General features: G+C 37.3%; 1 protein-coding gene across 2 annotated transcripts in view; it reads left to right on the top strand.

Moving 5' to 3' along the window:
- The window catches only part of CDKL5 (cyclin dependent kinase like 5), a gene marked incomplete at its 3' end in the record, with an annotated part of 76,818 nt that overhangs the window by 24,251 nt on the left and 25,829 nt on the right, over positions 1-26,738 (top strand). For both annotated transcript variants that reach the window (XM_080613808.1, XM_080613807.1), the window contains exons 3-9: positions 3,865-3,910; positions 6,933-7,069; positions 10,132-10,252; positions 11,480-11,539; positions 17,025-17,115; positions 19,295-19,484; positions 23,844-23,924. In XM_080613808.1, the coding sequence (XP_080469934.1) occupies positions 3,865-3,910; positions 6,933-7,069; positions 10,132-10,252; positions 11,480-11,539; positions 17,025-17,115; positions 19,295-19,484; positions 23,844-23,924 (726 nt within the window). The remainder of the gene's footprint in view (positions 1-3,864; positions 3,911-6,932; positions 7,070-10,131; positions 10,253-11,479; positions 11,540-17,024; positions 17,116-19,294; positions 19,485-23,843; positions 23,925-26,738) is intronic.

The raw sequence follows: 26,738 nt of genomic DNA, 5'->3' as shown, positions 1-26,738 counted from the left end.
TCTATTTTGGAGAATTGCAGTTTGGCCTGTTTTGAAAGAGCAGAGAACCAGATCCACAAAAGACCTCAGATCTCCAGGAGGACTTTCAGTAACTTTCAGTTAAGTAAGTAAAGAACCTTACTTACTGAGAACCTTTCAGGTTCTCACAGGTGTGTGAATTTTCACTGTTGAATTCCCTCAGTGCTCACCGGTCTGCTTTTCTTTTTGTCTCTTAATGTGTCCATCTTCTCAGGGCTTAGTAATGTGATGTCTGTTGCTTTTCATGTCAGTATTTGTTTGAAACTTCAGGTTTGGCCTGCATCCAGGGCATATGTGCAGTAACATTCAGTGTCCTTGTGTCCATTTTAGCTTTGGCTTCACTGCTTCACTAGTATCTCATGCCTAGAGAATACCATTTAAATAGGATGAGGTCCTCCTCCAAGTAAACCTAGACAAGAATGTCTCCCTAAGGAGAGACAAAATGTTACTACTGCAACTCCTCAAAGCACCTATTGTCTAGACTCATTTTTGGTGGTGTTTCACTTTGTGCAATTTGAATACATTATTTGCTTTTGTGCTTTTGGTTTTGGTTTTGGTTTTTTTTTTGGGGGGGGGGGTTGTTTGTTTTTTGTTTTTGTTTTGTTTTTAAGATAGAGAATACGTCATTTATAAATTCTTGGTTGCTTAATTATGACACCATTAATTATTTTAATGAGGAAATGCAAGTGAACTGTTTGGGTAACCTTTTCTTCCATATGTGTGTTGGTAAAGTCTTTCTGTTCCTATTCTTCATAGAGACATTTGTGCTTTAAATACTGCGTTCATTCAAAATTCTATAGGACATTTGATAGGATATCTTATATAAGTCTTTCCAAGACTGTGACCCAAGAGATTTTAAAACTTAGTTTCCAAAACAGTCACATTCACTGTGCACACCAGGGAAAGCAGCATATGGCAGAGAAGCCGCATGGACTGCATTTCTTGAAGTGCAGAATTGCTGCCTGTGTGAGGCAACAGCTCTTAACTGCTACATTTCTTTCAGTGTACTTAGCCATTACTTTGAGATTGAAAATATAGCCTTTGATGGTTGCTGAAACATCTACAGATTTTTCTTTTTCTTCATGTGAAATAAGAATGTAAAGCTAATGGATAACTTTGGCTCATCTGCAAAGTGGTATGTGCACACTGTCTAAACATAGGCATTTTACAGTTAGCAGAGGCTTTTGAGGGAAATTGCTGTGTTCCTTTTCTGAAAAACCTTTCAAAAGCTTAATTAGCCAAAGCACCTAACACTAGATACCAGAAGTCAAATAAGCTAAATTTACTACCCTCTTAGCACTGTTCTTTCATAGTGCTAGTAACTATTGCTATTTTTACTATAGTTAGAGTTAATAAATATAACAATAACTCAGTAGTAACAATATCATAGAATCGTAGAATGGTTTGAGTTGGAAGGGACGTTAAAGACCACCCAGTTCCAACCTTTCTGCCATGAGCAGGGACACCTTCCACTAGACCAGGCTGATCAAAGCCCCATCCAGCCTGTCCTTGAATGCTTCCAGTGATGAGGCATCCGTAACTTCCCTGGGCAACCTGCTCCAGGACCTTACAACCTTCGTAGTAAAGAATTTTTTCCTAATATCTAAGTCTGCCCTCTTTCAGTGTAACACCATTACCCCTTGTCCTATCACCCATGTAAGAAGCTCCTCCCCAGATTTCTTGTAAGCCCCCTTTAGATAGTGGGCTGCTCCAAGGTCTACCCAGAACCTTGTCTTCTCCAGGCTGAACAACCCCAGGTCTTTCAGCCTGCCTTCATAGCAGGGGTGCTCCAGCCCTTGGACCATACTTGTGGCCTCCTCTGGACCTGCTCAAGCAGGTCTGTATCCCTCTTGTGTTGGGAGCCCCAGAGCTGAATGCAGTACTCCAGGTAAGGTCTCACAAGAGCAGAGCAGAGGGGGAGAATGGCATCCCTCGACCTGCTGGTCACACTTCTTTTGGTGCAGCCCAGGATACAGTTGGCTTTCTGGGCTGCAAGAGCACACTGCTGGCTCATATTGAGCTTCTCATCAACCAACACTCCCAAGTCTTTCTCCACAGGGCTGCTCTCAACCCATTCTCTGCCCAGCCTGAATTTGTGCTTGACATTGACCTGACCCAGATGTAGGACCTTGAACTTTTACTATAATTGGTAAAATAGTCTGTTCAGTTTCATTTAGACCATTCAGTTTGTAAGCTTCTCGAAACAAAAATCTTGAAGAACTATGTTTGACATAAAAGGTATAGACAAGCCTTTCACAATCACTCTGAACCTAAAAAGCCTATTATCTCCTCAATTCTGACATCCCTTTCATTGCTGTTCTGTAAATTGGTTGAGCAAAGGGTAATACTTTGAGGTTTGTATTATCTCAACTGAATTTATGCAATCTACCAGCCTTCAGATTAGACCAGTGTATATGATAGGTAGGTTTTGGAGGCAGAAAAACAACATAATACTTTTAAGTTCTTCTCATAGGTGTTATGAGTGATGATCAAAGGATTTTTTTTTTAAATGTGCAAACCACACACACACACATATATATTCTTACATTTGTTTGCAAACTAATTTTTATTGATTTCATTTTTTATTCATAGTAGTATTGATTTTCATTTAAAGGCCTTAGAAGGCATTGTTCACTATCTGCTTTCCAAGTCTTTCCAAATGCTTTGATTTTAAATGGGATCAGGTGTTTCATGTGTTATGATGATTTGAAATGAAAAATGGAGTAAATTATTGTGTTATTCAATACTTGGTTACACACATGTCTTCAGGTATTCCAGAAAGGCTTCACTTTTTTATTGCTGTTCTCCAATCCAGACTTTGTATGCTATTAATTGTGGGATATTGGTGGTTGGAGGGGTTTTTAACTGTGATGTTTGGAGCAGATGTGTAAGCCTGATCCAGCTTGACAAGTAACCCAGATATCCTACTGCCTGTCTGCTCACACACCCTTACTTTGTGACCTTAAAGCTTCTTCCCCACCATGTAACTAAAATTCAGGTGCTGCATCATTGTATGAACAAACCTGCACTAATCATGTCATGTTGGCTACATTTTGGCCATGTGCTAAATGTATTTCTGCTCACACAAGAGAAAAATGTGACCTATGGTGATGAGGTTTGGTGAGAATGGAGAATACTAGAGGAATGTAAAGGCAGGCAGGCATTTAGAAGTTATCACCTATGACCACGTAGTAAGCGCAGATTAACACTTTCAAACACAATTAGTGATTCTGGGTAGGCTTTCCTTAAGACAACAACTTGGGTTTTTTTGTTTTGGTTTTTTTTTTTTTAAGAAGGCACCAAGAATTTGCTTTCCTAAAATCAAGTTCTTTGTGGATATTTGAACTTTGAAACCCCAAAACTTTTGGCAACCAAAATTACGCTCATTGTAAGCGTTAGTCACATGCTAGTGCAGTGCTTTCATTTCAGCTCATAGAGATAAGCACCCACATTCATACTTTGGTCAGATGAAGCATTGTCCATTGTCAGTGTTTCAGAATAACTAAGCAACAAGAGTCAGAGGAACAACTCTTCTGAAAATTTAATTGATATCTGGTACAAGGCATTTAAATATGATTTTTCGGTTTTCACTTTGTTCTTTTCACACTGGGGTTCCTAATTGTGACATATCTGCAACATGTGGTTTTGCATGGCATTTGGCCTGATCACTGAGGTATTTACCAGATTTTTAATTAATTTTGTTTCACATTGTGAAATTTCTCTGGATGCTTTTTTTTTTTCCCCCCTTTGTCAGATGCTCAGGGAAAAAATAACAAAAACAAAAACAACAAACAAGAGAAAACAGCAGATCTTGCTCATTTCTCTTTCTTTGCTTTTGTTTTACAGGAGACACATGAAATTGTGGCTATCAAGAAATTCAAAGACAGTGAAGGTAACCTTTTCTGCTGCCTCATCTTTCATGAAGATAACTACATTGTTAATATCTCTCCATTTAAAATAAGAAGTCTCATATATCAAGACATGATTTAAAGATTATGATTTATAAGCTCTGTGACTATTCAAGGCACTTGATCCTTCATACCTGCCTAGGGACTGCATTATACACTCCAACCAGATAACCACCTTTCTTTCTTGGTCCGTCTATCTTAATATGGCTGAGATTGCAGTGTCATACACAGTAGTAAGATCTACCACTTGGAGAGTGGATGTGATCAGAAAATGGCAAAAAACCCTTGTAGTAGGGCTTGCAGAGTCTTCGGGCTTTATCACCCTTCCTCTATGGGAAGGGACCTAAATATTAGGGGAAATTGAAGGGGTAAATGAAGGAGACTGAGAGAAGTCACTGAGAAGTTCAGTGGTATGAATTGGAATCAAGGAGCTCTCAGGAATCTGTGGGAAGATTTGAGGGAGCTGGGTGGCGAGGCAGAGGCTCTGTCCTGCCTTCAGGAGGTTGCGCTTTTCACAGGAAGCTTGCTCTTTGCTCCCTCACAGCAGCTTCTGTAAACCCTGTAAAAACTGTATTGCTGAGTTTGCTGAGAGTGGGGAAGAGCCATCTCCTGCAAGGCTTACTGTTGCTGGCAAAGTGGATGGCACAAAGCAGGACACATAGAAATTATTTCAGGGCTGCACACACTTATTCCTCAGCAGCAATAATAAACACAAAGATTTGTATAAGGCAATACTGGCTCTCTGACCTGAGCATGTTAGAGGACAGTAAATCCTAGTATCCTATCATAGGCAAAATTGGCAATTAACCATGAAAGCAGCTGCCTACCTTGCATACAGCAGAAGTTAATCCTGATCTCTAATGGCCTAGCAAAAACAGAAGGAGAAGCCAAGTATGAAGTAATAAGAGGTTTCATCCCAGTCTGAGACAATGCAGCTACGATTTGCCATGTACCAAGGCTTTAGCTGAAAGCTAGTGATGTGGTTTAAGGAAACAGCAGTCACTTTATTTTAGCAAACCTTTCTTTTTTCTTATTGTTATAGGATTGCTGTTGGCCATGGAGGTATGGTTGGTTACAAGGACTGTAAATTTCAGAGTCAGTTAGACACAGAAAAGTCTGATTTGTACCTGTTGATTTATGCAATGTAAACTGTATGCTTTGCAGCTGATTTTGCCAGGCACTTGAAGAGTGTATTTGATGAAATTTTTAGCTCCGCTATTCAGAAATCTTTTTTAAATCCCTGACGAAGAGTGTAGATGTTAAATTAATTGTGGTGACCATTTTGACCAGCTCATGAGAGTACTTCAGAATTGCTTTTTGGAACTCGATATGGCTATTCAGTATAGATCCTAGGCAGTGAATCACAATATTAAGCCCTAAAAAGGATTATTTTATTAGCCTGTCTACCAAAAAATGAAAATGAAAAATGCAGCATTGCCATTAGGTCTGGCTTTCCAAGGTATTGCATAATACTAGTTAACATGACTGATGGATGCTTTTCAGAGTTGTAGGTAGTTGTTTACAAGTTTCTGGAAATATGATAGTTCTTTGGATGGATTTGATTCAGCCGATTTTACATCTGTCTTGTCAATATAGTAGTTAATTAGAAATCTGAATATAATGTAATTGTTTCTATTGCCATTTTTGTGTCACTGAATTTTTGTTGCTGTCTGACATATGCATGCTAAATGCTCTGCAAAGAGCGTCTCTAGTTACAGATGAAATTATGTAATCAGGCTGATGCAAGCCAACACCGAGCGCTCAGTCTTAAAATGAAATGATTTAGATTGTGCTAAATTATATATTTTTTTAATCAAAACATTTGTGATGGTAGTATTTTGTTTTCTTTCCTCCCTCTACGTGTCACTTTTTTTTTTTTTTCTCTCTCTCTCTCTTCTGATGATGATTATATGCATTTGTATGACCTGTGTTATTCTCTCTCCCCTACAAACCTGGTTTTGCATTCTACTTGCTTGGAAAATCAATTTCTGTCCCTTGTTTCTTCTTCCTCTGTCTCTGTCTTTGTGGTACCTGACCTGCAAATATTACTTAGCTTTGAATTTATGCAATCATATCCTATTTAATATCACTCTGTTGTGGATAACAGATCTAAGAGATTAAGAAGCCTGCTTCTACATGTGTATGGGCAAATTTACTGAATTAATGGATTTCATTTTGTGAAATTAAAAATAAAACATAATATAATCTGGTTTATTTGATATTTTATTGGTAGTATCCTTTAGAGCCCAGTAAGTTCTGGGCCCTTTATAACAGGCAGTGTACAAAGCTTTAGGTAAACCAGTCCTCTTGAACAGCGTTCAGACTAGATTGTCAAAGCAATATTTAAATTTCTTGACTCCTCAGAATCAGCTTCAAGACTTCCTTGAGTCAATACTTGCTCTACTGCCTTCTGTGGCTGCTACCGTGGCTTGCATTGCTTTATTTCCATTGAAAGCCTCATGGGGAAACTTGCAGGACTTACAAATCTGTGCCTTGATCTGAAAGTTTCTCATGGCTTTTGGAGAAAGATTTTCAGAATCAAATATATTTCTTTGACATTGTTCAAACATGAGCTTTGCATTCTAGTGTTTCTGCTGAGGACCTATTAACCTTGCCAGTGCTTAATGTGTGTGACATGTTTGTGGGGTGGAAGATGTGTCTGTACGCATACATGCATATTTTTTGAAGCATTTTAATGCTCTTCATAATGAAAAAGATAGAAATACAAAATATTTGTTTCTTACAACATTTTCTGCCACTGAAAACCTAGAATGTAGTGATGGGAAGTCTGTGAGAGTTGTGTAATGACAGCTCAGTCACCAGTTACCTATCTTCCAGTGCACAAGCATCCAGGCAGTAGAGTCCATACTAGAAAATCAGCCTTTTTCTCGGTAGTATCTAGAAACAGAACTGGGGTTCAAAATGAAGTTTTGTAACACTTGTTACTTGGGATTTTGTTTTGTTTTTTAGTAAGTTTTACTGTGTCACTTTTACTTTGCACTGTAGAAAATGAAGAAGTCAAAGAAACCACTTTACGAGAGCTTAAAATGCTTCGCACTTTGAAGCAGGAGAACATAGTGGAGCTGAAGGAAGCCTTCAGAAGAAGAGGAAAGTTATACTTAGTTTTTGAATATGTGGAAAAAGTGAGTTGGGTTTTACTATCCTTGCCACAGTTATATCCTCAGTTTGCTGCAAAAGTCTTTAAAATTACTTTTACTTTTAAAAATTAAGCTATTCTAATCTGTAAAAGGAACAGCAGAAACTTTAATACAATCTGAATTGTTGCAATTAGACATTTATGTGAGAAAGCGACACTGATAACTTTACTATTGTTTTCACTTCATGTGTTCATATAAAAAAAAAAGAGTTCTTGCATGTATGAAAGCCAACATGTTCAAATTATGTAGACTGGAATATATATCACATGAAAAAATATACCTATGCAAGCTATTTAGTCCTGTTTAATTGTAAAGCTGGTTAACTGTCCTGCTTTATGTTGTGTAATGAATCTTGATGTAGTCTTTCAAATTGAGATCATAGACTTTTGACCTTGGAATCTGTTTCAACTTTCTCTACCTTTCCCTGTTAAAAATAGGATTTGTGTGTATATTTCTGTAACAAGGCCACTATCAATAGTTGCTTAGAGGGATTTGGCAAAGATCACTGTCATTATCTCCAATCCTGACCTCATTTGAAGCAATTCCAAAATTTCCTTAGATTGGCCTACTACTGCCAAGCACCCTGGTCTATTTCCAGGGAGAAACAACCTAGAACAGATTGGTTTGTTGGTTTTTTGTTGTTGTTGTTGTTATTTTTATTTGTTGTTGGAGTTTTTTGGTGGTTTTGGTTTTGTTTTTTCTCATTTTTGCAACTTCTGTGACAAAGGCAGGCCTTCCCTGTGTATTCTAACCATTTAGCATTTCTTCATGGAAAGAAACAGACGATATTCAGATACACACGGTAAAAATAAGCACAAACTTAAATATATAGGTCTCAGTATCTTTCATAAGATATTGCTCCCTTGACTGAAATTTTCGTTTAATATCTGCCAGTGTGATGTTTCAGTTTAGCTGAGTGCTAGTCCTCTTCAGTCAATTCTTTCTTGTTTAAAGATTCCTCACCCTAAATACTTTGTTTCCTTTATGCAATTGTCAATTTGTTATATGATACAACTTTATTGCATAATGTGAGGTGACCAGTATTAGCCTACAGTTTGACTGAAATCAGTTTTGTTTTTCACCAGCAGCTCACCACCACCTTCTGATGTGCTGGATTCTAGCTCTAACATCCAAAACTTGACTTGTTCCACCCATGTTCCTTGTAACTGTTCCAGACATGTGGAATGTCTTTGATCACACACCAATTTAGAATATACATTTAATTTTCTATTATAGTTGACTTGTCTAAGCTCTCCATAGCGGTGCTTTGGAAGAGCAGCATAAGTAAAAGACACTGAATTGATCTGACAAAGAGTTTACTTCAAATGTAGTTAATATTGGTAAGAACACCAGGCTGCAGTATCTTAATGTTATTTGCATCAGAATAAAATAATATAATGATAAAGGTGGAAATCATGTATAGTCTGTGCCTTATGTAACTTCTGTGTTAATGGTTGCACTTGTTTTCAGTTAAACACCGCTGTCCATGAACATTTCTCATTTTCAGATGTGTCAAATAGTTTTTTTGAAGACATGGATGATTTCTGTATTTTTGGATGAGGGGAGAGTAGGAGGAATTAAATAAAATGTGCTATAGTAAGCTAATTTTTATTTTAACTGGTGATGAGCACCTTGTGTCCTTTAGGGAATCTTAGCTCTGCAAAACTCAAATCCAGATTACTTAAATTCACCTTTATTCTAATCTCCTTTATTCATCATCTCCTTAGTTAATGTCTTTATACTGGATTATGTCTTGCTGTGTTGATGCTACTATTTTGGTTCCTATTTGTAACACTAGCTTCTTGACTTACTTATCCAGATCCACAGGCTCTATGTGGACAAGAGTCTAACTAAAATCAGTGTGATACCTAAACAGAAATTTTTTTTACTCAGATCTGAAGTGTATTTCTAAGGAAACTTATACTCAAGCGCATGTTCCAGTATTTGTTCACAGATCTTAAAACTTAGAAGTGGGTTGTTTGTTTTTTTTTTTTCAAAATATTGTAAGTCTCCATTTGTTTTGTCATATATGTATGTTCATTAAAATATTTTGCAAGAGAAACCTCAAAAGAATGTATTCTACAGCTAAAGAATATGTTTGTCAAGGACAAGGTAAATATATTTTAAATGAAAAATCTACAGATGCTCAAATCCATAATTAAATGAGTTGTGTACGGCAGCATAGCCGAAATACCTATCTCTATTTCAGTGTGCAGTAAATAATATTTTTCTCTCTTCAAGTGGGCTGCTGCTGCTTGTTATTCGTTCAGGATTCAGAGTGAAAAATACCCTGTACTTACAATTGCACAAAATTGGAGACATTTGCTAACATAATGGGAATCTAAGTGTCCTTTTTCAAAGAGGAAATTTATTAGTATAAGCAATCAATTGATTTACTTTCCTAGGTATATCCATAAAACAGTTAATATGGCCATAGCTACTGTAGTGCAAATATGTCTAAGATTAGAATTGCTGTTACATAGCTACAGGATACACCCTACGTTGCTATTTTTGCATCTATGAGACATGTTTCATATCTGTTACTTCATTTTCACTGAAAGGCTTGTGTTGCTTTAACTATGCCCGTTCACATATAGACATAGTTTGTGATTAATCATGGCCCAGTCAAAGCAGTAAACTAGGTTCACAATGAAGAAAAGTGTGTTAAAGCACCATTGGATATTTACAAAATTCTGTGCTCTACTGAAATTTTCATATAACCACACTGACCTGGTAGTTCTGTTTGATCAAATTTTTGTAACAAAGAGGACTTTTTAGAAATTTTAGAGTGAGTGGTCCTTTAAGGACTTGTGTTATAGTTGTGGTTCACCTTTAAGGATTATTATCTTCACAAGTGCTTTCTGTAGAATGAGATCAGGTAGCAGTATGCTTATGATTAAAATACACTCCTTTAGCGTGTAACTACTGATTTTTGCGCAGCCAGGCTCAGTGGCCTAAGTACGTTGCATCAGAATGCTGAAAGTATGTTATCTTCTAGCAAATAGAGTACAGCTTCATCTTAAATAATGTGTGTTTTAAACATTTAGAATATGCTTGAATTGCTAGAAGAAATGCCAAATGGAGTTCCACCAGAAAAAGTGAAAAGCTATATCTACCAGCTAATTAAAGCAATTCATTGGTGCCATAAGAATGACATTGTTCATAGAGGTAAGTGTGTAGTTCTCTGCATGGAAATAAGCCTGGGTAGGAATTTGCTTTCTAAAGGGAAAGATGTTACAGCTTGAAATAATTTGCATTTGACATAAATATAAGCAATTGCTTTATAGCAACAGAAAAAAAAAAAAAAAGCTGTAAATTTGGCTGGCTCTTAAGACTGCTGAATGACTTCAGATCATTTTAAAACTCAGCTCATCTACATGTAAAGCTTGCTGTCCTGTGTTTAGGATATGGCATAAATGTTTTATCACATTTAGGATATGGTATAAATGTTTTATCACATGCACAGTGAAGTAAAATTGCAGTACGGATGTTACCAAAGGAAAAGGAATTTTTTTAAACATTTCATGATGCTTAGTCATTTTGCTTTTGAATGGGATAGTAGAATATTAGGAGGAAAATAACCCAAAACTTAAAGCTTGGTTCATTCTGTGTTTTACTTCTTAAGGCAGTTCCTCCCAGTTCCCATGAGTTTAGCTCCGTATATTTACTTTCTCCTCTAAGCTTCAAGCACTTAGGGTGTACATATCTTGATGTATGACTTTAGTTTTATGTAGTTTATTTAATAAAATTGTATTTTGCTTTGTGGCCTTCCAAGAGTAACATTTCTAATTCATGTTTCCAATAAATTAAATTTCCCATACAATATGTTATTTGTATTTAAGACTGACCAAGCATAAGCAAGAGTCTGAAAATGTTTTGTAAAATATACTTAGAAAAATACAGTGTACATGGATACCACAATATCCATACAGGAATAAAAAAAAAAAAATGAGCTTGAAGCTAGGCAACACATTTTTGTAAACAACGGACAAGAGGTGATCAAGAAGATCATCATAACTGAAAATGTTGAGCACAACACGTGTTTTATTGGTTAAGTGGGTGATTAAATGTCAGTTCTTTGTAGTATTTTGCAATATGCAATATTCTGTATATTGATTTGCTGCCCAGGAATATCTGTAAGCACCTTTTATCTTCCAGTATTTTGTTGAGAAACACTTAAAAAGACTTCAAAAGGCAGAAAATTAATTCTGCGTGTTCACAAACTGAATAGCTGGAAGCTGTTTCAGCAGTTGCTCTTGTGATGCTTCATTTATGATTGCATGAATAACTCTAAATATGTTATAATGAAATAATATTTGTTGACAAAGTTCAAAATTAAAAAGAGAAGTTAATGGCTTTTTTTTTTTTTTTTTCCATCCCACTCTGATACTCCAGATATCAAGCCAGAGAATCTCTTAATAAGCCACAATGATGTGCTGAAGTTGTGTGACTTTGGTAAGTTCAGTAGATACTTGCTTCTTAACCTCTTTAAAGAAAATCTCTTGCAGCGGAGTTTTGCCTTATCTTTATAGTTCTACAATATGTGCAGTTTAAAACCCTTCTAGTGGTCAGAATTGGTTGCTTCTTCAGGTTGGTGGCTAGTTCTTTAATTCAAAAGACTTGTGGGCTTAATTTTCATGCCCTGTTAAATACCTGTATTGAAATGTAGATAGAAATGCTGCATTTATCTTTTCTTAAATTTGACAAGGCTTTTACTAGCAGTGCTTTTGGCACCCAGCTGAAAAAAACGCAGATGACAAGCTGATTAGGAGGCTACCAAAGCTGTAGGTGTATCTGTCCTGTGTATTTAAAAGAGAATTTTTCCTTGTTTAGTAAAATACAGTAAATTTACAGGTTTTATTTGTTTTTTTAACCACTGGCTTTCAAGGACTGTTATGTGTAGTTATAGGTCAAATTTTGTGGTTACATTAATGAAAGAATAGCATGTCCACATATGATTAATGACTGAATGGTTGGAGGTTAGAGTCAGAGTTGTATATGTAATGTTAACTCTGTATATGTAATGTTAACTCTGGTGTTTCCTGACCTATAAGTACCTGTTTAATGTCAGCTTTATGGCTTTGAATAATCAGCACGCAAGCACAAGGCGAACTTTGCCCATGTGAGTAATCCCCAGAATACAACAGAGCAGAGTGTATGCTGTTCCAACATTCTGAATGCTACATAAACACAGAACAAAGTATTTTTCCCTCTAAAAAGCTTACAGTTTGGCTTGGTAAATAAAAAAACAATTCCATAGTGCTACCCAAGGGCACTTTTCATGAGAGTGGTTTGTAAGCTGTCATTTCAAACCTCTGCAATTTTGAATGAAAAGAAGAACTGAAAAAAAAAAAAAAAAAAAAAGAAGAAAGATTGAAATAGGTTTTTTAGGAACACAAAAAAGGCATTTTTCATTTGCAATGCTGCTTATTTCTTTTAATCCTAAAGGTTTTTTTGCTTAAACACTCGGAAACAATAAACATTCTAGGAAAAGCCTTGGAAGATTTTGTCTGTGTGAGTACTTTGAATTAAGGGCAATTTATCCTGCATTTTAAGGAACTTCACAGCTCTGACAGAACACCAGGGTAAGGTGTGTGGTGCTGTCAGTACTTTTGCCTTTTTGGTGCCTTTGTCTTTATGGTATTGACAGACCTCCTGTCTGCAGTGCTGTGGCCACCCTCTCCTAGCAGCTCTATGCCCAGGCTATCATGGCACCATTGTGCAGAGCTGGTGGGCAGGATTTTTCTCTTACTCTACACTCATTTTCAGGGCCTTGCCCCCCTGCAAAGGAAACCCCTCTGGGGTTGGCAAATCAGGGCTCTCCCACTGGGGCTGGTGTAGCATACACCTTGCTCCCTCTCCACGCTAGCTTTGCGTGGTTAGGGAGCACAGGACCCAATCACTGCCTTTCACAGAGTTTAACAACCAGTCAGCAGGCAACACCTGCCCTTGACCAATGTCTGCTCCAATCAGGGCTAACGGCATCACAAGCAAGAACACCCAATGAGGTCTCATGGGAACTGTTCACCCTCAGCTCCTTCCCTGTCCATAGGGAAGAGCCTTCCCTGGCCCTTGCCCTCCCTCCCTCAAGTAACATTCACCATTAGAGTTGGTATATGCCATCAACTAACAGATCTTTGTGTGTGAACTCATGTCAACATCCTCTGTGCAACAGTATTACAGGAAAATATAAAGCTGAACAAATGGTACAATTGTGTTCTGGACATCGGTTTTGTCACTAGATGATGTGAATTCTACTAGCAGTGACATTCGTGGTCCATTGCTTTGCTCACACTGTATGTTCCAGCCATATTTTCCTTCTACTGTTGGAAAATACATGCAATCAGAATGTACTCGTGGTGCTCAGCACAGTCTCAGGGAAAGGAGACTAAATTGTGGGAATTTCTGTTTTTCTTACTGTTTATGTGTGTTAGTGTGAATTTTGATCAATGTTTTAGATTTAGTTGAATTTAAATTTCCAAGTAACTCATATAATTTGGAATCAGTTTTAATTTTTTAGTCTTATGGCTAATTGACATTATTGCTAGTAGCTTAAGCTATTACTGTAAAATGACTGTCAGAACAATATTTGCCACAAGTGTTTCCTGAACATGTACAGATTAGGAGATAAGAATTCACCTTATAGAATGTCTATATACCCAACTTAATTTTTATTTTGAAACACAAGTACTTGTCACATACAGTGCCACATTCCTTATATGACAGCAAGTGCAAAGGAGAGGTTTATGCATCCATCCCAATGTGTATATAGAAGTAATTAGATGTTTCTGAATAGCACACTGGACAAAACAGTCTGAATAGAAAAGTTCATAAATTTTTAACGAAATAGTTCTTCATAATCTTTGTGCCATGTGTTCTGTACATATCGTGCTAGATAAAAATGAGACTGAATGTGGTGCTTGCCTGGGACACATGTTGTGTGGGTGTCCTTTCTGCCAATAGGAGTGGAAAAAAGAGAACCGTACAAAATGCCGATTACAGCAGATGCATCTGACTGTTGGGAATAGGCTTTCTGATTAATGTGTTTGCTGTTTCAACACCAGTGTTTCAGAATTACTTGTTTTAGCAATCTCTTAATCTCTGTACGATGTGTAAGCATAGAAATCATGAAACACAGGACTGGAAAAGACCTCAAGAAATTCTCTAGTTCTTCCACCTACTCAAATAAAGGATTAAGCACATCTGTGTCATTCTTGACAGGTGTTCACTTAGCTTCCTCTTGAAATTCAGAATAATGGTGGTTACCTAGTTTCTAAGCATCTATTAGAATCATAGAATCATAGAATGGTTTGGGTTGGAAAGGACCTTAAGATCATCAAGTTCCAGCCCCCCTGCCATGGGCAGGGACACCCCACACTAAACCATGTCACCCAAGGCTCTGTCCTACCTGGCCTTGAACACTGCCAGGGATGGAGCATTCACAACTTCCCTGGGAAACCCATTCCAGTGCCTCACCACCCTTACAGTAAAGAATTTCTTCCTTATATCTAATCTAAACTTCCCCTGTTTAAGTTTTGACCCGTTACCCCTTGTCCTGTCACTGCAGTCCCTAATGAAGAGTCCATCTCCAGCATCCTTGTAGGCCCCCTTTCAGACACTGGCAGGCTGCTATGAGGTCTCCACGCAGCCTTCTCTTCTCCAGGCTGAACAGCCCCAACTTTCTCAGCCTCTCTTCATACAGCAGGTGCTCCAGCCCCCTGATCATCCTCGTGGCAGCCCTCTGGACTTGTTCCAACAGTTCCATGTCCTTTTCATGTTGAGTACATTAAAATGCTTACATGTCATTAAAATGTTAGAATGTTTTATATTTAATTTAAATTTATCCTATTTTCTCTATGAATTTTCTCTGTAAGAAATTCAGTCTTCTCCTTTTTTCCTTACACCTTTTTTCTTCACATCTCTCTTACTGTGGTCTGAGCTGTTTAAAGTCCATCCTTGAAAATTCTTATTTTGCTTGTTCTCTCTTCGTGCATCACGATGTATTTGCAAGTGCTATTGCTTTTATACTTGCTCTCACCCAAATCATCTTCTGTCTTGATTTTCTAATCTATTCCTTCTCACTGTTTAGAGTTGGGTCTAATCTTCTCCCTAGTTACCTTCTGTTATTTTGTATCAAAAAATTGTTCCCAATACCTCAGCACAATTTGGAAGAAGAAACAACAATCTAACTCCACCACAAAAAAAAAAAAAAAAAAGAAAAAGAAAAAGGTCCTTAGGAAGTATTATGCTTTCTGAATTATTCTGGCCATCACCTTTTAGCATGGTGTCATAGAGTCAGTGTAGCAGTGAATCCATAGAATGGTTTCTTACATCACCCAACACTGAAACCCATGACAATAATATTCCTTTCTGTCTTGCCACATCAAATCCATGCTGTGCCTAGCTTGTAAAATTGGGGCTGATTTTTCAGACTACATTAGCTGCTGATGGTTTCTGGACATAGTAGGTCCTGAGTGTGACAAGATTCCAATAAACTGGCTTGGAGGGAGGAGGATGCATCCTTGGCTTGTTGATTTTTCTGGTGCACATGAGGTTGTGGGCTTCTGGGCTCATGCGTTACATTAGCACGTGAGTTTATTTGTTTCATGTCACACCTTTCCTTATTTCCTACCGCCCTTCAGTTTGGGGCTTCCCACTGTTCATTTTGGCAGACCCAGTTCTTCAGTGTAACTCCTGATTATCTTCCCTCTCTTCTTTAAACACATGAATGAAAGATTTTTCACTGACAAGATTAATCAGATAGGTCATGTAATTTGAAACAGAAACAGGGCTGCCTAACCAGTTCTAAATACAGTAATGTTTAGAAATTTATTCAATCCCAGTATTACAATTAATAAAAAATTCTTCTCCAGCTTTTCTCCAGCAGCATCAGTAATGTTCGTTAGACTTTATGGAAACAAAACAGAATTATTATGGGCAACTTTAAAATATCTGTTCCTCATCATACATGCCTTTTAGTTTACTAACTCTTGAAGATAGAGCTATCTTGACAAAAACAACAGCTGTAACCTATGCCATTAACACATTTATCATTGTTTTCTCAAATCAGTATTGTAATAATGATAATGGCTGGGCTCCCTCACACCAAAAAGCTACCAAATGAGATACACTTTCAGAAGTAAAACTAACTAACTAAATAAATAAATAAATGAAAATTGCAACCTTACAACCAAAGTTGTGAGGGAAAAGAGATTTTGGCAGCTTCTGCATGAGAACTCAGATATAAAGAAAAATGAATTTTGCATTGAAGTAGCACTTACTGATTCTGAAAATTAAATTTTGCCTTATACCTCTGCAACACTTTGGAATTTTTATTCTTTCTTCATCACTCATGCAATGAGGGAAAGACTCATAGGGATTTCACTGAAGGGAATTTTGGACCAAGTTTTAATGCCACATCCTAACTACAGTCAGTCTCACCCTCAGGGAGGGAGTGTCCTTACATGAGAATAATACATAGTTTCTTGACCAATTTAAAAATTTGAAGGCAGTGAGACTGTAATAGTTAGGATCCGTGACTGGAAGAGCATTGTTTCTAATGTTGCGAATTTTGCAAGCAACATCTCAGTGACATTTAGTGGCAATAGTTCAATAACTTGCATGACATACTGACAGGTAACTTTTATCCATCTGTTTTGATTATGGCAAAGCACTGTAAGTAATAGCAAAACCCCACAGGCTTCAGAGGAGAGTACACAAATAAGGTAGTCATTAAAACAGACGTAGTCACTTTCACTGTTTTACCAATAAAAGCTTGCAATTCCATAGACAAGCAATTGTTGCAGGAAATCATTCGACACTAGTTGTAAACAATTCACTTCTATAGAAATAGGTGTGATCTCTTAACTACCAAAATCCGTGATGTTAAGCATGTTGTATTTAAAATAGGATATAATCTTTCACACTGTTTCGTTGACAGGCTTTGCTCGTAATCTCTCTGAAGGAAGCAATGCTAACTATACAGAATATGTGGCTACCAGATGGTACCGCTCACCTGAGCTCTTGCTTGGGTAAGTACAATTTTAGAACTACGATGATAAATCTTGACTGATTCTTTATATTATTTTTTTCAAGCACCTTTTGTAAGATTTACCTTGTTGAGAGCTGTTATTGATTTAAAGGGAATATTTCAAGAGGCTTTCAGATTTTCATTAATTTTTTTCCATTTCCAGTAAGTCAGTATGAATCATTGACATGTTGATCTGTCTTGAGCTGAGCAGTGTTTAGCTGATTAAAATGTGAAGCTGAATTATAACAGCTGTAGTTCAGATTCCTGGCTGCCCATTCCCTTCATAAGAGGTTTCCATGGTAGTCCTGAAGCTTAAGATATTCCATGAGCCTTGTGATAGACGTCACATAGCAATGGTAGTGCAACTTTCACCACACTACACTCCTCTTCATCCTTTCAGTCAAAACTATAATTTGGTTTTCATTTCCAATTACCCTTTACCAGCACTGCTGAAGTGCTGGTAAAGGCTCAGAAGGATGATGCTAGCTTTTTAGTAGACAGGAAGAATTTATTGAAGGACATCATAAGGAAGGAGCAAAGAGAACAGATTTAGCATAGGATTTGTCACCTCCAACTCTTGGTGCTGTCTTATTCCAGAAATAGGCAAGCCAGCTGTAACTGAAAAATATCTTGAAACAGAGGCTGAGTTGTTGGATTACAAGTTTCAAAAAGAGAGTCAGTGAGATGTGGTTTCAGTTCAATCTTGTTCCAGTCTTTATTCTTTTTATATGCTTTTTCTTTTACATGAGAAGGATTCTCCAGTCATTCTGCTCAAAACCTAAACATCCAACAGAGAATCTTGGAATAAGTTGGATGTTTACGAAATTTTTTTACAAATTCAACAAGCAAGAACTCAAGCATACAGAAAAGGAATTGCATCAATCTGTAGTAGGAACAATGAACAACTACAAGTATGTAGTGCATTACCTGTTGTACAGTTGAGGTAGGCAGCTAAACAAACTTGCCGAGGAACAGAACAGAATCTTAGAGTGAAAATCATGAACTGTCATAGAATCATAGAATACTTACGGTTGGAAAGGACATTAAGATCATCTAGTTCCAACCCCCCTGCCATGGGCAGGAATGCCTCACCCTAGACCATGTCACCAAATCTGTCCAACCTGGCCTTGAACAGTGCCAGGGATGGAGCATTTACCACTTCTTTGGGCAACCCGTTGCAGTGCCTCACCACCTACAGTAAAGAATTTCTTCCTTATATCTAACCTTAACTTCTCCTGTTCAAGTTTAAACCTTGTCCTATCACTACTCTGATGAAGAGTCGCTCTCCAGCGATTCTCTGTTTCTTCAATGTTTGTGACTTTAGAATGAATGTCACAGTAGTCTACAACTCTCTTCACACAAACTTCCATTCTCTACATTCCGATTTTGTCCTACATGTCTTACAAACCATCTTCAAGTCTATGGTCTCTCCTGACTAGAGTGTCCATGTTGCCTCTTCTGTTAAGTACTTTCATTGCTGACCTAGCATCTTTTGTTACTAGTAGTTTAGAATACGAGGTACCGTCTTCCTTACCACACAACATTGCTTGTGCACACAGACTACACATCAGAATTCCTCCCCAAAACCCCTCCTGTGATTTTGCTCCAAAACAGGAATTACCTATTTTACGATGCTTTCACTGCTTCTTCGCCTGTGTTTTTTAAGGAATAGTTTTCAGGGACATTCTATTTTCTCTCTAATTAAAAATTCCACTGTGTGAATGCTGCAACAGAGATTTTATATCATTTCTGTTCTCCTAGTGGCCAAAACCAGGATGCCTATCCACCTGTTAAGCACAATGGAAAAAGAAATGTGATGCAGAAATAGAGCAGAGTCATTAACCCCTTGGAGAGCAGAGAAGTTAATGGTAGTTTAACTGGGAATGGTAACTGCTTCACAGTCAGAAAGACCATTCCTGTACGTAAGATTTTTCACAAAGGTAGCCAGATCCCTTGAGGTACTTGAGAATTCTGCTTCTGCCGTCTCAAGCAGTGATACATCAGACAATCCATGGCAGAAACAGAGGACTTGGTATTTGAGGTAGTTTCTTTAATATCAAAGTCTATTTTTCTGTGTTGTAAGGAAGCAGGCCATGGGAAATATGGCCTGTAAATTGAAACAGCTCAGTAAGAAGACAGTGTCAGTTAGTGAAAGACGACATTGTGTGTTCACTTTACAGAGCCCCTTATGGAAAGGCTGTGGATATGTGGTCTGTAGGCTGTATCCTGGGAGAGCTGAGTGACGGGCAGCCCTTGTTTCCTGGTGAGAGTGAGATTGACCAACTCTTTACCATTCAGAAGGTGCTAGGCCCACTGCCAGCCGAGCAGATGAAGCTCTTCTATAGCAACCCACGCTTCCATGGCTTGCGGGTAAGAGAAAGCTTTGTTCTTTTTTTTAGTATTTTATTTACTCACACAGTATTTACAGTATTGTCATTCTTGCTGTGAAAGTTCTTTTCATTTACATTGTGCATTATGTATTGCATGTGTTTCTGTGTAGGTATAGGATATTTAGACTATAAGGCATTCATAACTTAAAGTAAAATTCTGATCACACCAGTACTGAGTTTATGAATGTGTTATTTCTACTGCTTAAAGTTGAATAAAAATTTTTCTTTCATTTCTTTCACTTTTTTGACATGCATGTTAGCATTTATACCCAGCTTAGCATTACCCTGCAAAGTTTACAACGTGAAATTTAGTGGTATAGCTCTGCCAGTTTGAGGTATGGAAAATTCATGCCTGCTATCTTCAGGCTGCTGTGTTGAAATAATCTAAGCCATAGATGCTGCTGTCATGGCAGAGGAGCATTTTGCCTTTTGACTTGTAGTCCTGGAGAGGTGATGTAAGCCACGTGAGTAAAAAAGCTCTTCCTAGTGTTAGCATTGTTCCTCTTCCAGGGATTTGCTAATAACATGTAATGACAGACACACTAGTGTGAAGAAGCTGCTCAAGCTGTTATGTGCAATATGGCAAAATCCCAGAAGCAATATACATAAGTAATAGCTCTGTTATCTTTAACAATACCTGGTCAGTGATTGTACTCATGTTTCCTTATAACTCAGTTTTGGTTGGCATTTTTTAGTCATGAATGTTGCTTAGAAAGGTGAATCTTTGATCTTGACAAATGGTCTGATATCATTAGTGTAAAAACCCACAAAAAGGCATAGAAAGGTTTTAGAAGACCTAATCTGTGGTAAAGACTCAAGATTTGAGTTTTATCCTGTGAAATAGAAAATTTAGAGAACGATAACGGGAAAGAGAGGGGACCTAGTTGTGTTAAAGTGTCTTAAAAGTTGTCATTGATTTGGTTTAGCTGATGATGATAAGAAAATAAATACTTGGGTTAAGGTGTTAAGATAATTATTTTAGGTATTAGGATAGCTAATTCCTAAGAGTTTTTGTTGAAGTTTGTGGATCTCCATCAGTGAAGGGTTTAAAACAATTATTAGATGAGCATTTCTTGCAAGTTCCTATTTATATTTGATCCTGTCTAGAACAGTGGGCTGGATAGGATTTCCTGTTTAAAAAATTTATAACCCCTTATCAGGAAAGCAATGCTTTAAAAGTTGTAAGCAAAATAAATTAGTGCTTCTTCAACTATTTTACAGCAGTTCTAGTTGTGCAGTGTAATCTGATTTGGATAAATGCTCTGTAATGTCTTAGGATGAGATTGAAGTATCTTTGTTTTGTAGCTTTAAAATACAGTAATTCAAGAAGAGAGCATGGACTTAATGTGATTAACACAGGGTTGAGAGTTACAAGTCTCTGCTCTCATCCTGGATCAGTGGTTTATTACTTGCCCTCAAACATGTTGCTGCCTTCTTAGCTCCATCTGTAAAGTCAGGATACTAGTGATGATGACAGTGACATATGCCTTCTAATAGAGAGTATTTTTTAAACACTGAAGTAAAATCTGAGTAATGGCTTAAAGATTAAAATGCTGACAAAAAAATTGTTTCTGAATGTGATATTCAATAGTTAAATCATGGGATTCATGCTATAAGACAACCTTAAAAGTACATTTTTCTGCATATAGCATAGTGTTTAATAGTGGAAGATTCTCTGTTGCATAGTAGATAGAAGGTAAGCTGTGATCATGCAAATTATTATTTACAAGCTGGATCTGGCTCTGGGTATTCATGAGATTGAAGCTAGCCATGCTGTGGAATTGTTTATCCATATGTTTAAGTTTTGTGAATTTCTACATTACCGTAGCTGTGAGTACTGCCATACTATAGCATGGGATTTTTAAAATTCTAATACAGACACTCCAGCACCACATGCACGTATATACAGATGTACATTTGCAAACTTTGTCTTTTCTGCTCATTTCCTCCAAGAAAATATATATATATATATATAGTTTTCCTCAGTTCTGAGGTTTAGGGAGTATTAGTAATCTCTTTTCAGTTCTTCTGAGGAAGAAATATCCATGGAATGTTGAATGCCTAAGGAAATAAAATAATATGGGATCATAAAGTACCAATAAGCTCATGCCTTTATGGAATGTGAGTGATAAGGTAGGGCTGTAAATATTGTTCTACAAATAAATTATAAATATGGTGGAGAATCTGAACAATTCCAGTCAATAGCCATCTCTTATTACTGCTTTGCATGGCTTTGGCACATTTTCATGTTTCCTTGATCATTCCAGATGTAAAATCTTCTTTACGATAGTCATTCTACATGAAGACAAGTATGTTTTGCCATTTGGTTCATGTAAAAAGTGGAGGAAGCATGGAAGCCATGATTCACCTAAATTGGTATCTAAGATGAACACAGCAGACTTGGACCTAAAAAAAGCAGAGTAAAAAGAAAATTATAGAGACTTACAGAGAATTATAGAGACTATTTAGGAACAAAAACATTTAAACTAATGTTCTTTCATTTTCCTTCAAAGCTCACATAGTGTAATTTATGAAAAATAATGCTAGTACAAACAATGGGCAGCAATTCATAGTGGTCTAACACATGTATACAGTGCACATACAATGCAGTTTGCTTCCAAATAAAATGCATTTTTGGAAATGAGTGTTAATTCTGTGTTGCTCTTTAAAGCATAGGTTTGATGGTAGTATTTAATTTGAGGAAGGTGATCATGTAAATATAGGCAAGCCCTAGATGTGAGAGCTGAAAAATGCCGAAGTGAAAGTTAAGGAATGAAAGTCTTCAGTACTTCCTGCTCATTGGCATATTTAGACCAAACATATAGTTCTTATCTGTTTTAATACCATAGCAAGCACCCATGTAAAAATTTTATCTTCATCTTTGTCGATATTTTGTTGTTGTTGCTGTTTGTCTTAATCACTGACTTGAATTTTATTGCTTTCTTGTATTTTCAGTGATTTTTAACCATAACTCAGTATTTTATGTGGATATATTTTATGTATGACTTGAGCCCATTTGAACATACAATGATGGCTTTCCTGTACCTGTAGGCAAGAACACTATGTGCTTCCTATTGTCAGTATTCTTGCTTTGATGTCTTAGCTTAAGATGACTTTTTAGAAAATACTTAGGATGTGGATGGGATCAAGCGAGGCTGCAACTGAAACACTTGCATAGTATTAGGCAAATTCGACAACTCTCTGAACTGCTAACAAAGCGTCTGGATCTCAGTTGCATAGCTGTGGATAAACGGTGATTAATGCAATAGGCTGGCTGATTGCTGGTTTGGTTTGGTTTGTCTTTTTTCCAGTCTTCTCTGGTATTCAAATGCATATTTCTCTCAAATCAGCATAAGTTAAATCCATGAGGGTTTTTATGCCTCTGTTGGGAATCCAGCCCTAATTTCTAATTCTGAAAACACTGGCATATATGTTTAGGTCTTAAATTTTAACTTACAGCACTGAAATGAGTTTATCTATTTGTTTGTTGTCAGTTCAGTGCAGTCAAGAAATGGATCTTTATCTGTTTCTTTTTAACACATTGTACTTGATGATACATTATAGCAATGAAATAGCAACTTTTATTTGCTAAGAAGAAAAATTCTGTCTTTGTTTTACTTTTGCCTTGCTAACAAAGCAAGAAAAAAAAAAAAATAAACCCTGTGCTTTGTTTTTTCTTTCTTCAAATCATTCGTGCCTCTCCTGTTCTTCTTTCTAGACAGGGTTAGTTTCAAATACTGCCTTCATCAGGTTTTGTCCAGACTCTAGTTGACAAAAGATGCCCTCCAGCAGTGTGCACTACTTCTCATGGTGTTGCCAGTTCTTACTGCAGCACGACCACAGGAGTAATCCTGAGTCTTAAACCTTTGGGGTTTTGATGTTTTTCACTAAAACCATGATGGTAATGTCTGTTAATCATTAGCATTTATTTAATACTGTATTCGCTCTCTCAAATTATCTCAAAGCTATTTTTAATCTTTTAAAAGTATGTATTACTTAGGCTATTTCTGAATCTAACCTCCCACCTTTTGTTAATCATAATGCCACAAGCACATTTATGAAGCTAAATTGATTATTTCTTGTTTGAGGGAGGTTCCTTGACTGCCCTGCTAATCAAGAATACTTTCTTTGATTGAGCAAATGCATGTTACACATGAACAGTTATTTGTTTTCATTATAATGTTGTTTTATTATTTCATGAATCACTAACTTTTTCAGTGCCGATGACTCCCATTAATTACATGCCTTGATTCATTATGTGGTTTCTGTTTTTGAAATACTATATTCATGTATACCTTGTTTACATTGCCAGTATATTTATGCTATATTATTTTTACAGTTTCCAGCAGTCAATCATCCACAGTCTTTAGAGAGAAGATACTTGGGAATTTTAAGTGGTGTATTGCTTGATCTTATGAAGGTAGGAAAATGTGTTTTATTTTTTGTCTGTAATATGTGGGGAAAGATGTGACTTTTTATATTTGTTTCCCAATATAATACATCTTAAAAGTATTTGTGAGCTTCCTTTGAGATATTTTGGTATCACCGTTGTTTGTAGCAAGGCTTGATGTTTCCGGGGAATAAGGAAGAAACACTCCTTGCAAATGCCAGGAGAGTGTTCAAGTTGGACCTATTTGATAAGCAATGTGTAATACAGAAAAAAGAATCACTGTCATTTGCAGCAATATGCATTCACACTGACATACATTCAGATGCACAGGTTACCTCAGTAATGTTGGAGTATGAGCTCTCAAACAGTAAAAAATTTAGGTAAATCAACAGAGTATTTAGGCTAACCTGAGTTGGTCATTTGTTGTTGGAATAGCATGAGGATGTGGACAGTTGTCAAAGACAAAGTTGAAGCACAGTATTGGTTTTTTAATCTAAGCCCTTAATCTGCCTGCTGTCCCTCACCTCTACACAGTGTGTATGCTAAATTACTCTTCAGTCCTGTTTTGGAACAAGTCAGCTAGTTACCCGTGGCCAAACTAGGACATGGTCGTGAGACAGTTTCTTACAGGCAATTAGGGAAAGCTAGCTCCCCTAAAAAGGGCCAAACATCGTAAAGCCTAGTGCTGTATATTTGTGCCATGTTTCTGGGTATGCAATGTGTATTATTGTTTTTATTATTATACTATAAAAACATCACATGGTAAGCTGCAGTACAACCCTCCCATTATTTCATCCACAGTAAGCTGCAAAAAGAAGTTATAATGTCAAAAATTAGGTTTAGAATCACAAGGGTACCACCTAAGAATTAAAGGCAATCTGGGACAAGTATCTGAAGGGGGCCTACAAGGATGCTGGGGAGGGACTCTTCATCAGGGATTGTAGTGACAGAACAAGGGGTAACGGGTTCAAACTGAAACAAGGGAAGTTTAGATTGGATATAAGGAAGAAATTCTTTACTGAGAGGGTGGTGAGGCACTGGAATGGGTTTCCCAGGGAGGTTGTGAATGCTCCATCCTTGGCGGTGTTCAGTGCCAGGTTGGATGAGGCCTTGGGTGACATGGTTTAGTGTGGGGTGTCCCTGCCCATAGCAGGGGGGTTGGAACTAGATGATCTTAAGGTCCTTTCCAACCCTAACTATTCTATGATTCTATGATTCTATGAAGCATGGCTATGGCTAATCAATTCTAAACTAAATGCGTGGTCCCAAGCCCATCTGTGGCAGTTGTCTTGGAAACCAAAGGTCAGCTGCTTTGGGGTATACTTGTGTGTTTACTTGCTTTTAGCAGTACTGATGCAGCCAGCAGAAATACACCAAATTTGCTCTACTCTTTTCTTCAACACAACTGGTTCAAATTGCTTTCATTTAATCTCCCTGCCTCATGAAAAGAGTCAGCATAGCTTTTATCTTGGTTTCATGGAGTCTGCAAAATTAGGTACTCAAAACCTGCTGGGTTTGATATTATACATTCTCTTCTATTTTTTAATTCACAGAAGCTTTTTTTCTGGCATCATGGTTAGCTGTAGCTCAAGCTGTAGTAGCAGATATCGCAGAACAGCAATTTCAACATAATTCTTCAAACAACTGTTACGCATGCTGGTGTAGGGTTTCTTTTAATTTTATCCTAATTTTTATGTTATATCTCAGTGTCTTCTGGGTTCTTTTTGTGTGATTTTAAAAGTTACAAAGTTGTGAAATGAAGCACTGTAATTTTAGGGAAGCAAGTTTTCTGTCCATATTTCTCCCTGTGAGGTGCGAAAGGTCAGGGATTCTGTACAGGGGATACTTTGTATTTGACCTACATTACCTACTTCAGGACTTGGAACATTTGAAAGAATAAGCAAAAGACTACAAGGAACAGAAGAGACTTGTGGTTAAGTTGCATGCTACAAATGCTGCAAATACTTTGCTATATGTCTGTCTCTTCTCCAGACACTGGATAGTCTGGCACATGTCCACGCTTGGTGTGTTTCTCATTATCTGCATTCCCAAGGGTACCTCAGATCTGGTTACTAGATTACTCAATAACCTACACTTCAACTTACGCAAGCTAATGTAAGGAGTTACTGTTGTATCTCTGTTTAGAGAGCATTTCTGGGCTAGATTAATGAAAAGGCACTCATCTGGCCCTGTTGCTTCCTTACTCCTCTCCTTCCCTCTTCTTCACAAATCATGCTGTTTTTCAAGTATGTATTTTGGGGTTGGGAGCATGTGATGACTTGGGCAAAAAGGCATTGAGTATTTCAGTCTTTTTTTATATCGTCTGTCATCCAGTTGTCTCCCCTATTCAGCCGCAGACATGCATTTACTCTGAGTTGTGAACTACTAGAATATTTGTAGAGCCCCTTCTTTCTACCCTTGATGTTCTTCATTTGCCTTAGCTCCAGCTGGACTTGGGCCTTTGAAAGTGGCCTAACCCTTGTGCTAACACAGTGCTTTTATAGTCTTCTCCTTTGTATCTTGTCCTTGATTCTAGTTCTAATACACTCCCGTTTTGCATTTTTGTTCAGTAAGAAACTCCCTGTCTAGCCAACCTGACTTTATGCAAATTTTTAAGATCTCCTGTACAATTAGATGCTTTGTTACTGAACTCTCAAAAATTTTCTTCAAAAATCAAGTGGCTTTGTTGTGTACCTTTGATGTAATGGCAGTTGTTCAAGAGATTTTGCATGGTAATTCCTTATAGAAGATGAAGTTTGCTATCCTGGGTCCCATTCCTGATGCTTCTCTTCTCATCCTTCCTTTGACTCCTAACTAATCATCTCATGGTCACTAGAATCATAG

The sequence above is a fragment of the Psittacula echo genome, assembly GCF_963264785.1.
Source record: "Psittacula echo genome assembly, chromosome: 3".
Classification (NCBI taxonomy): domain Eukaryota; kingdom Metazoa; phylum Chordata; class Aves; order Psittaciformes; family Psittacidae; genus Psittacula; species Psittacula echo.
This window is presented reverse-complemented; position numbering and strand designations above follow the sequence as displayed.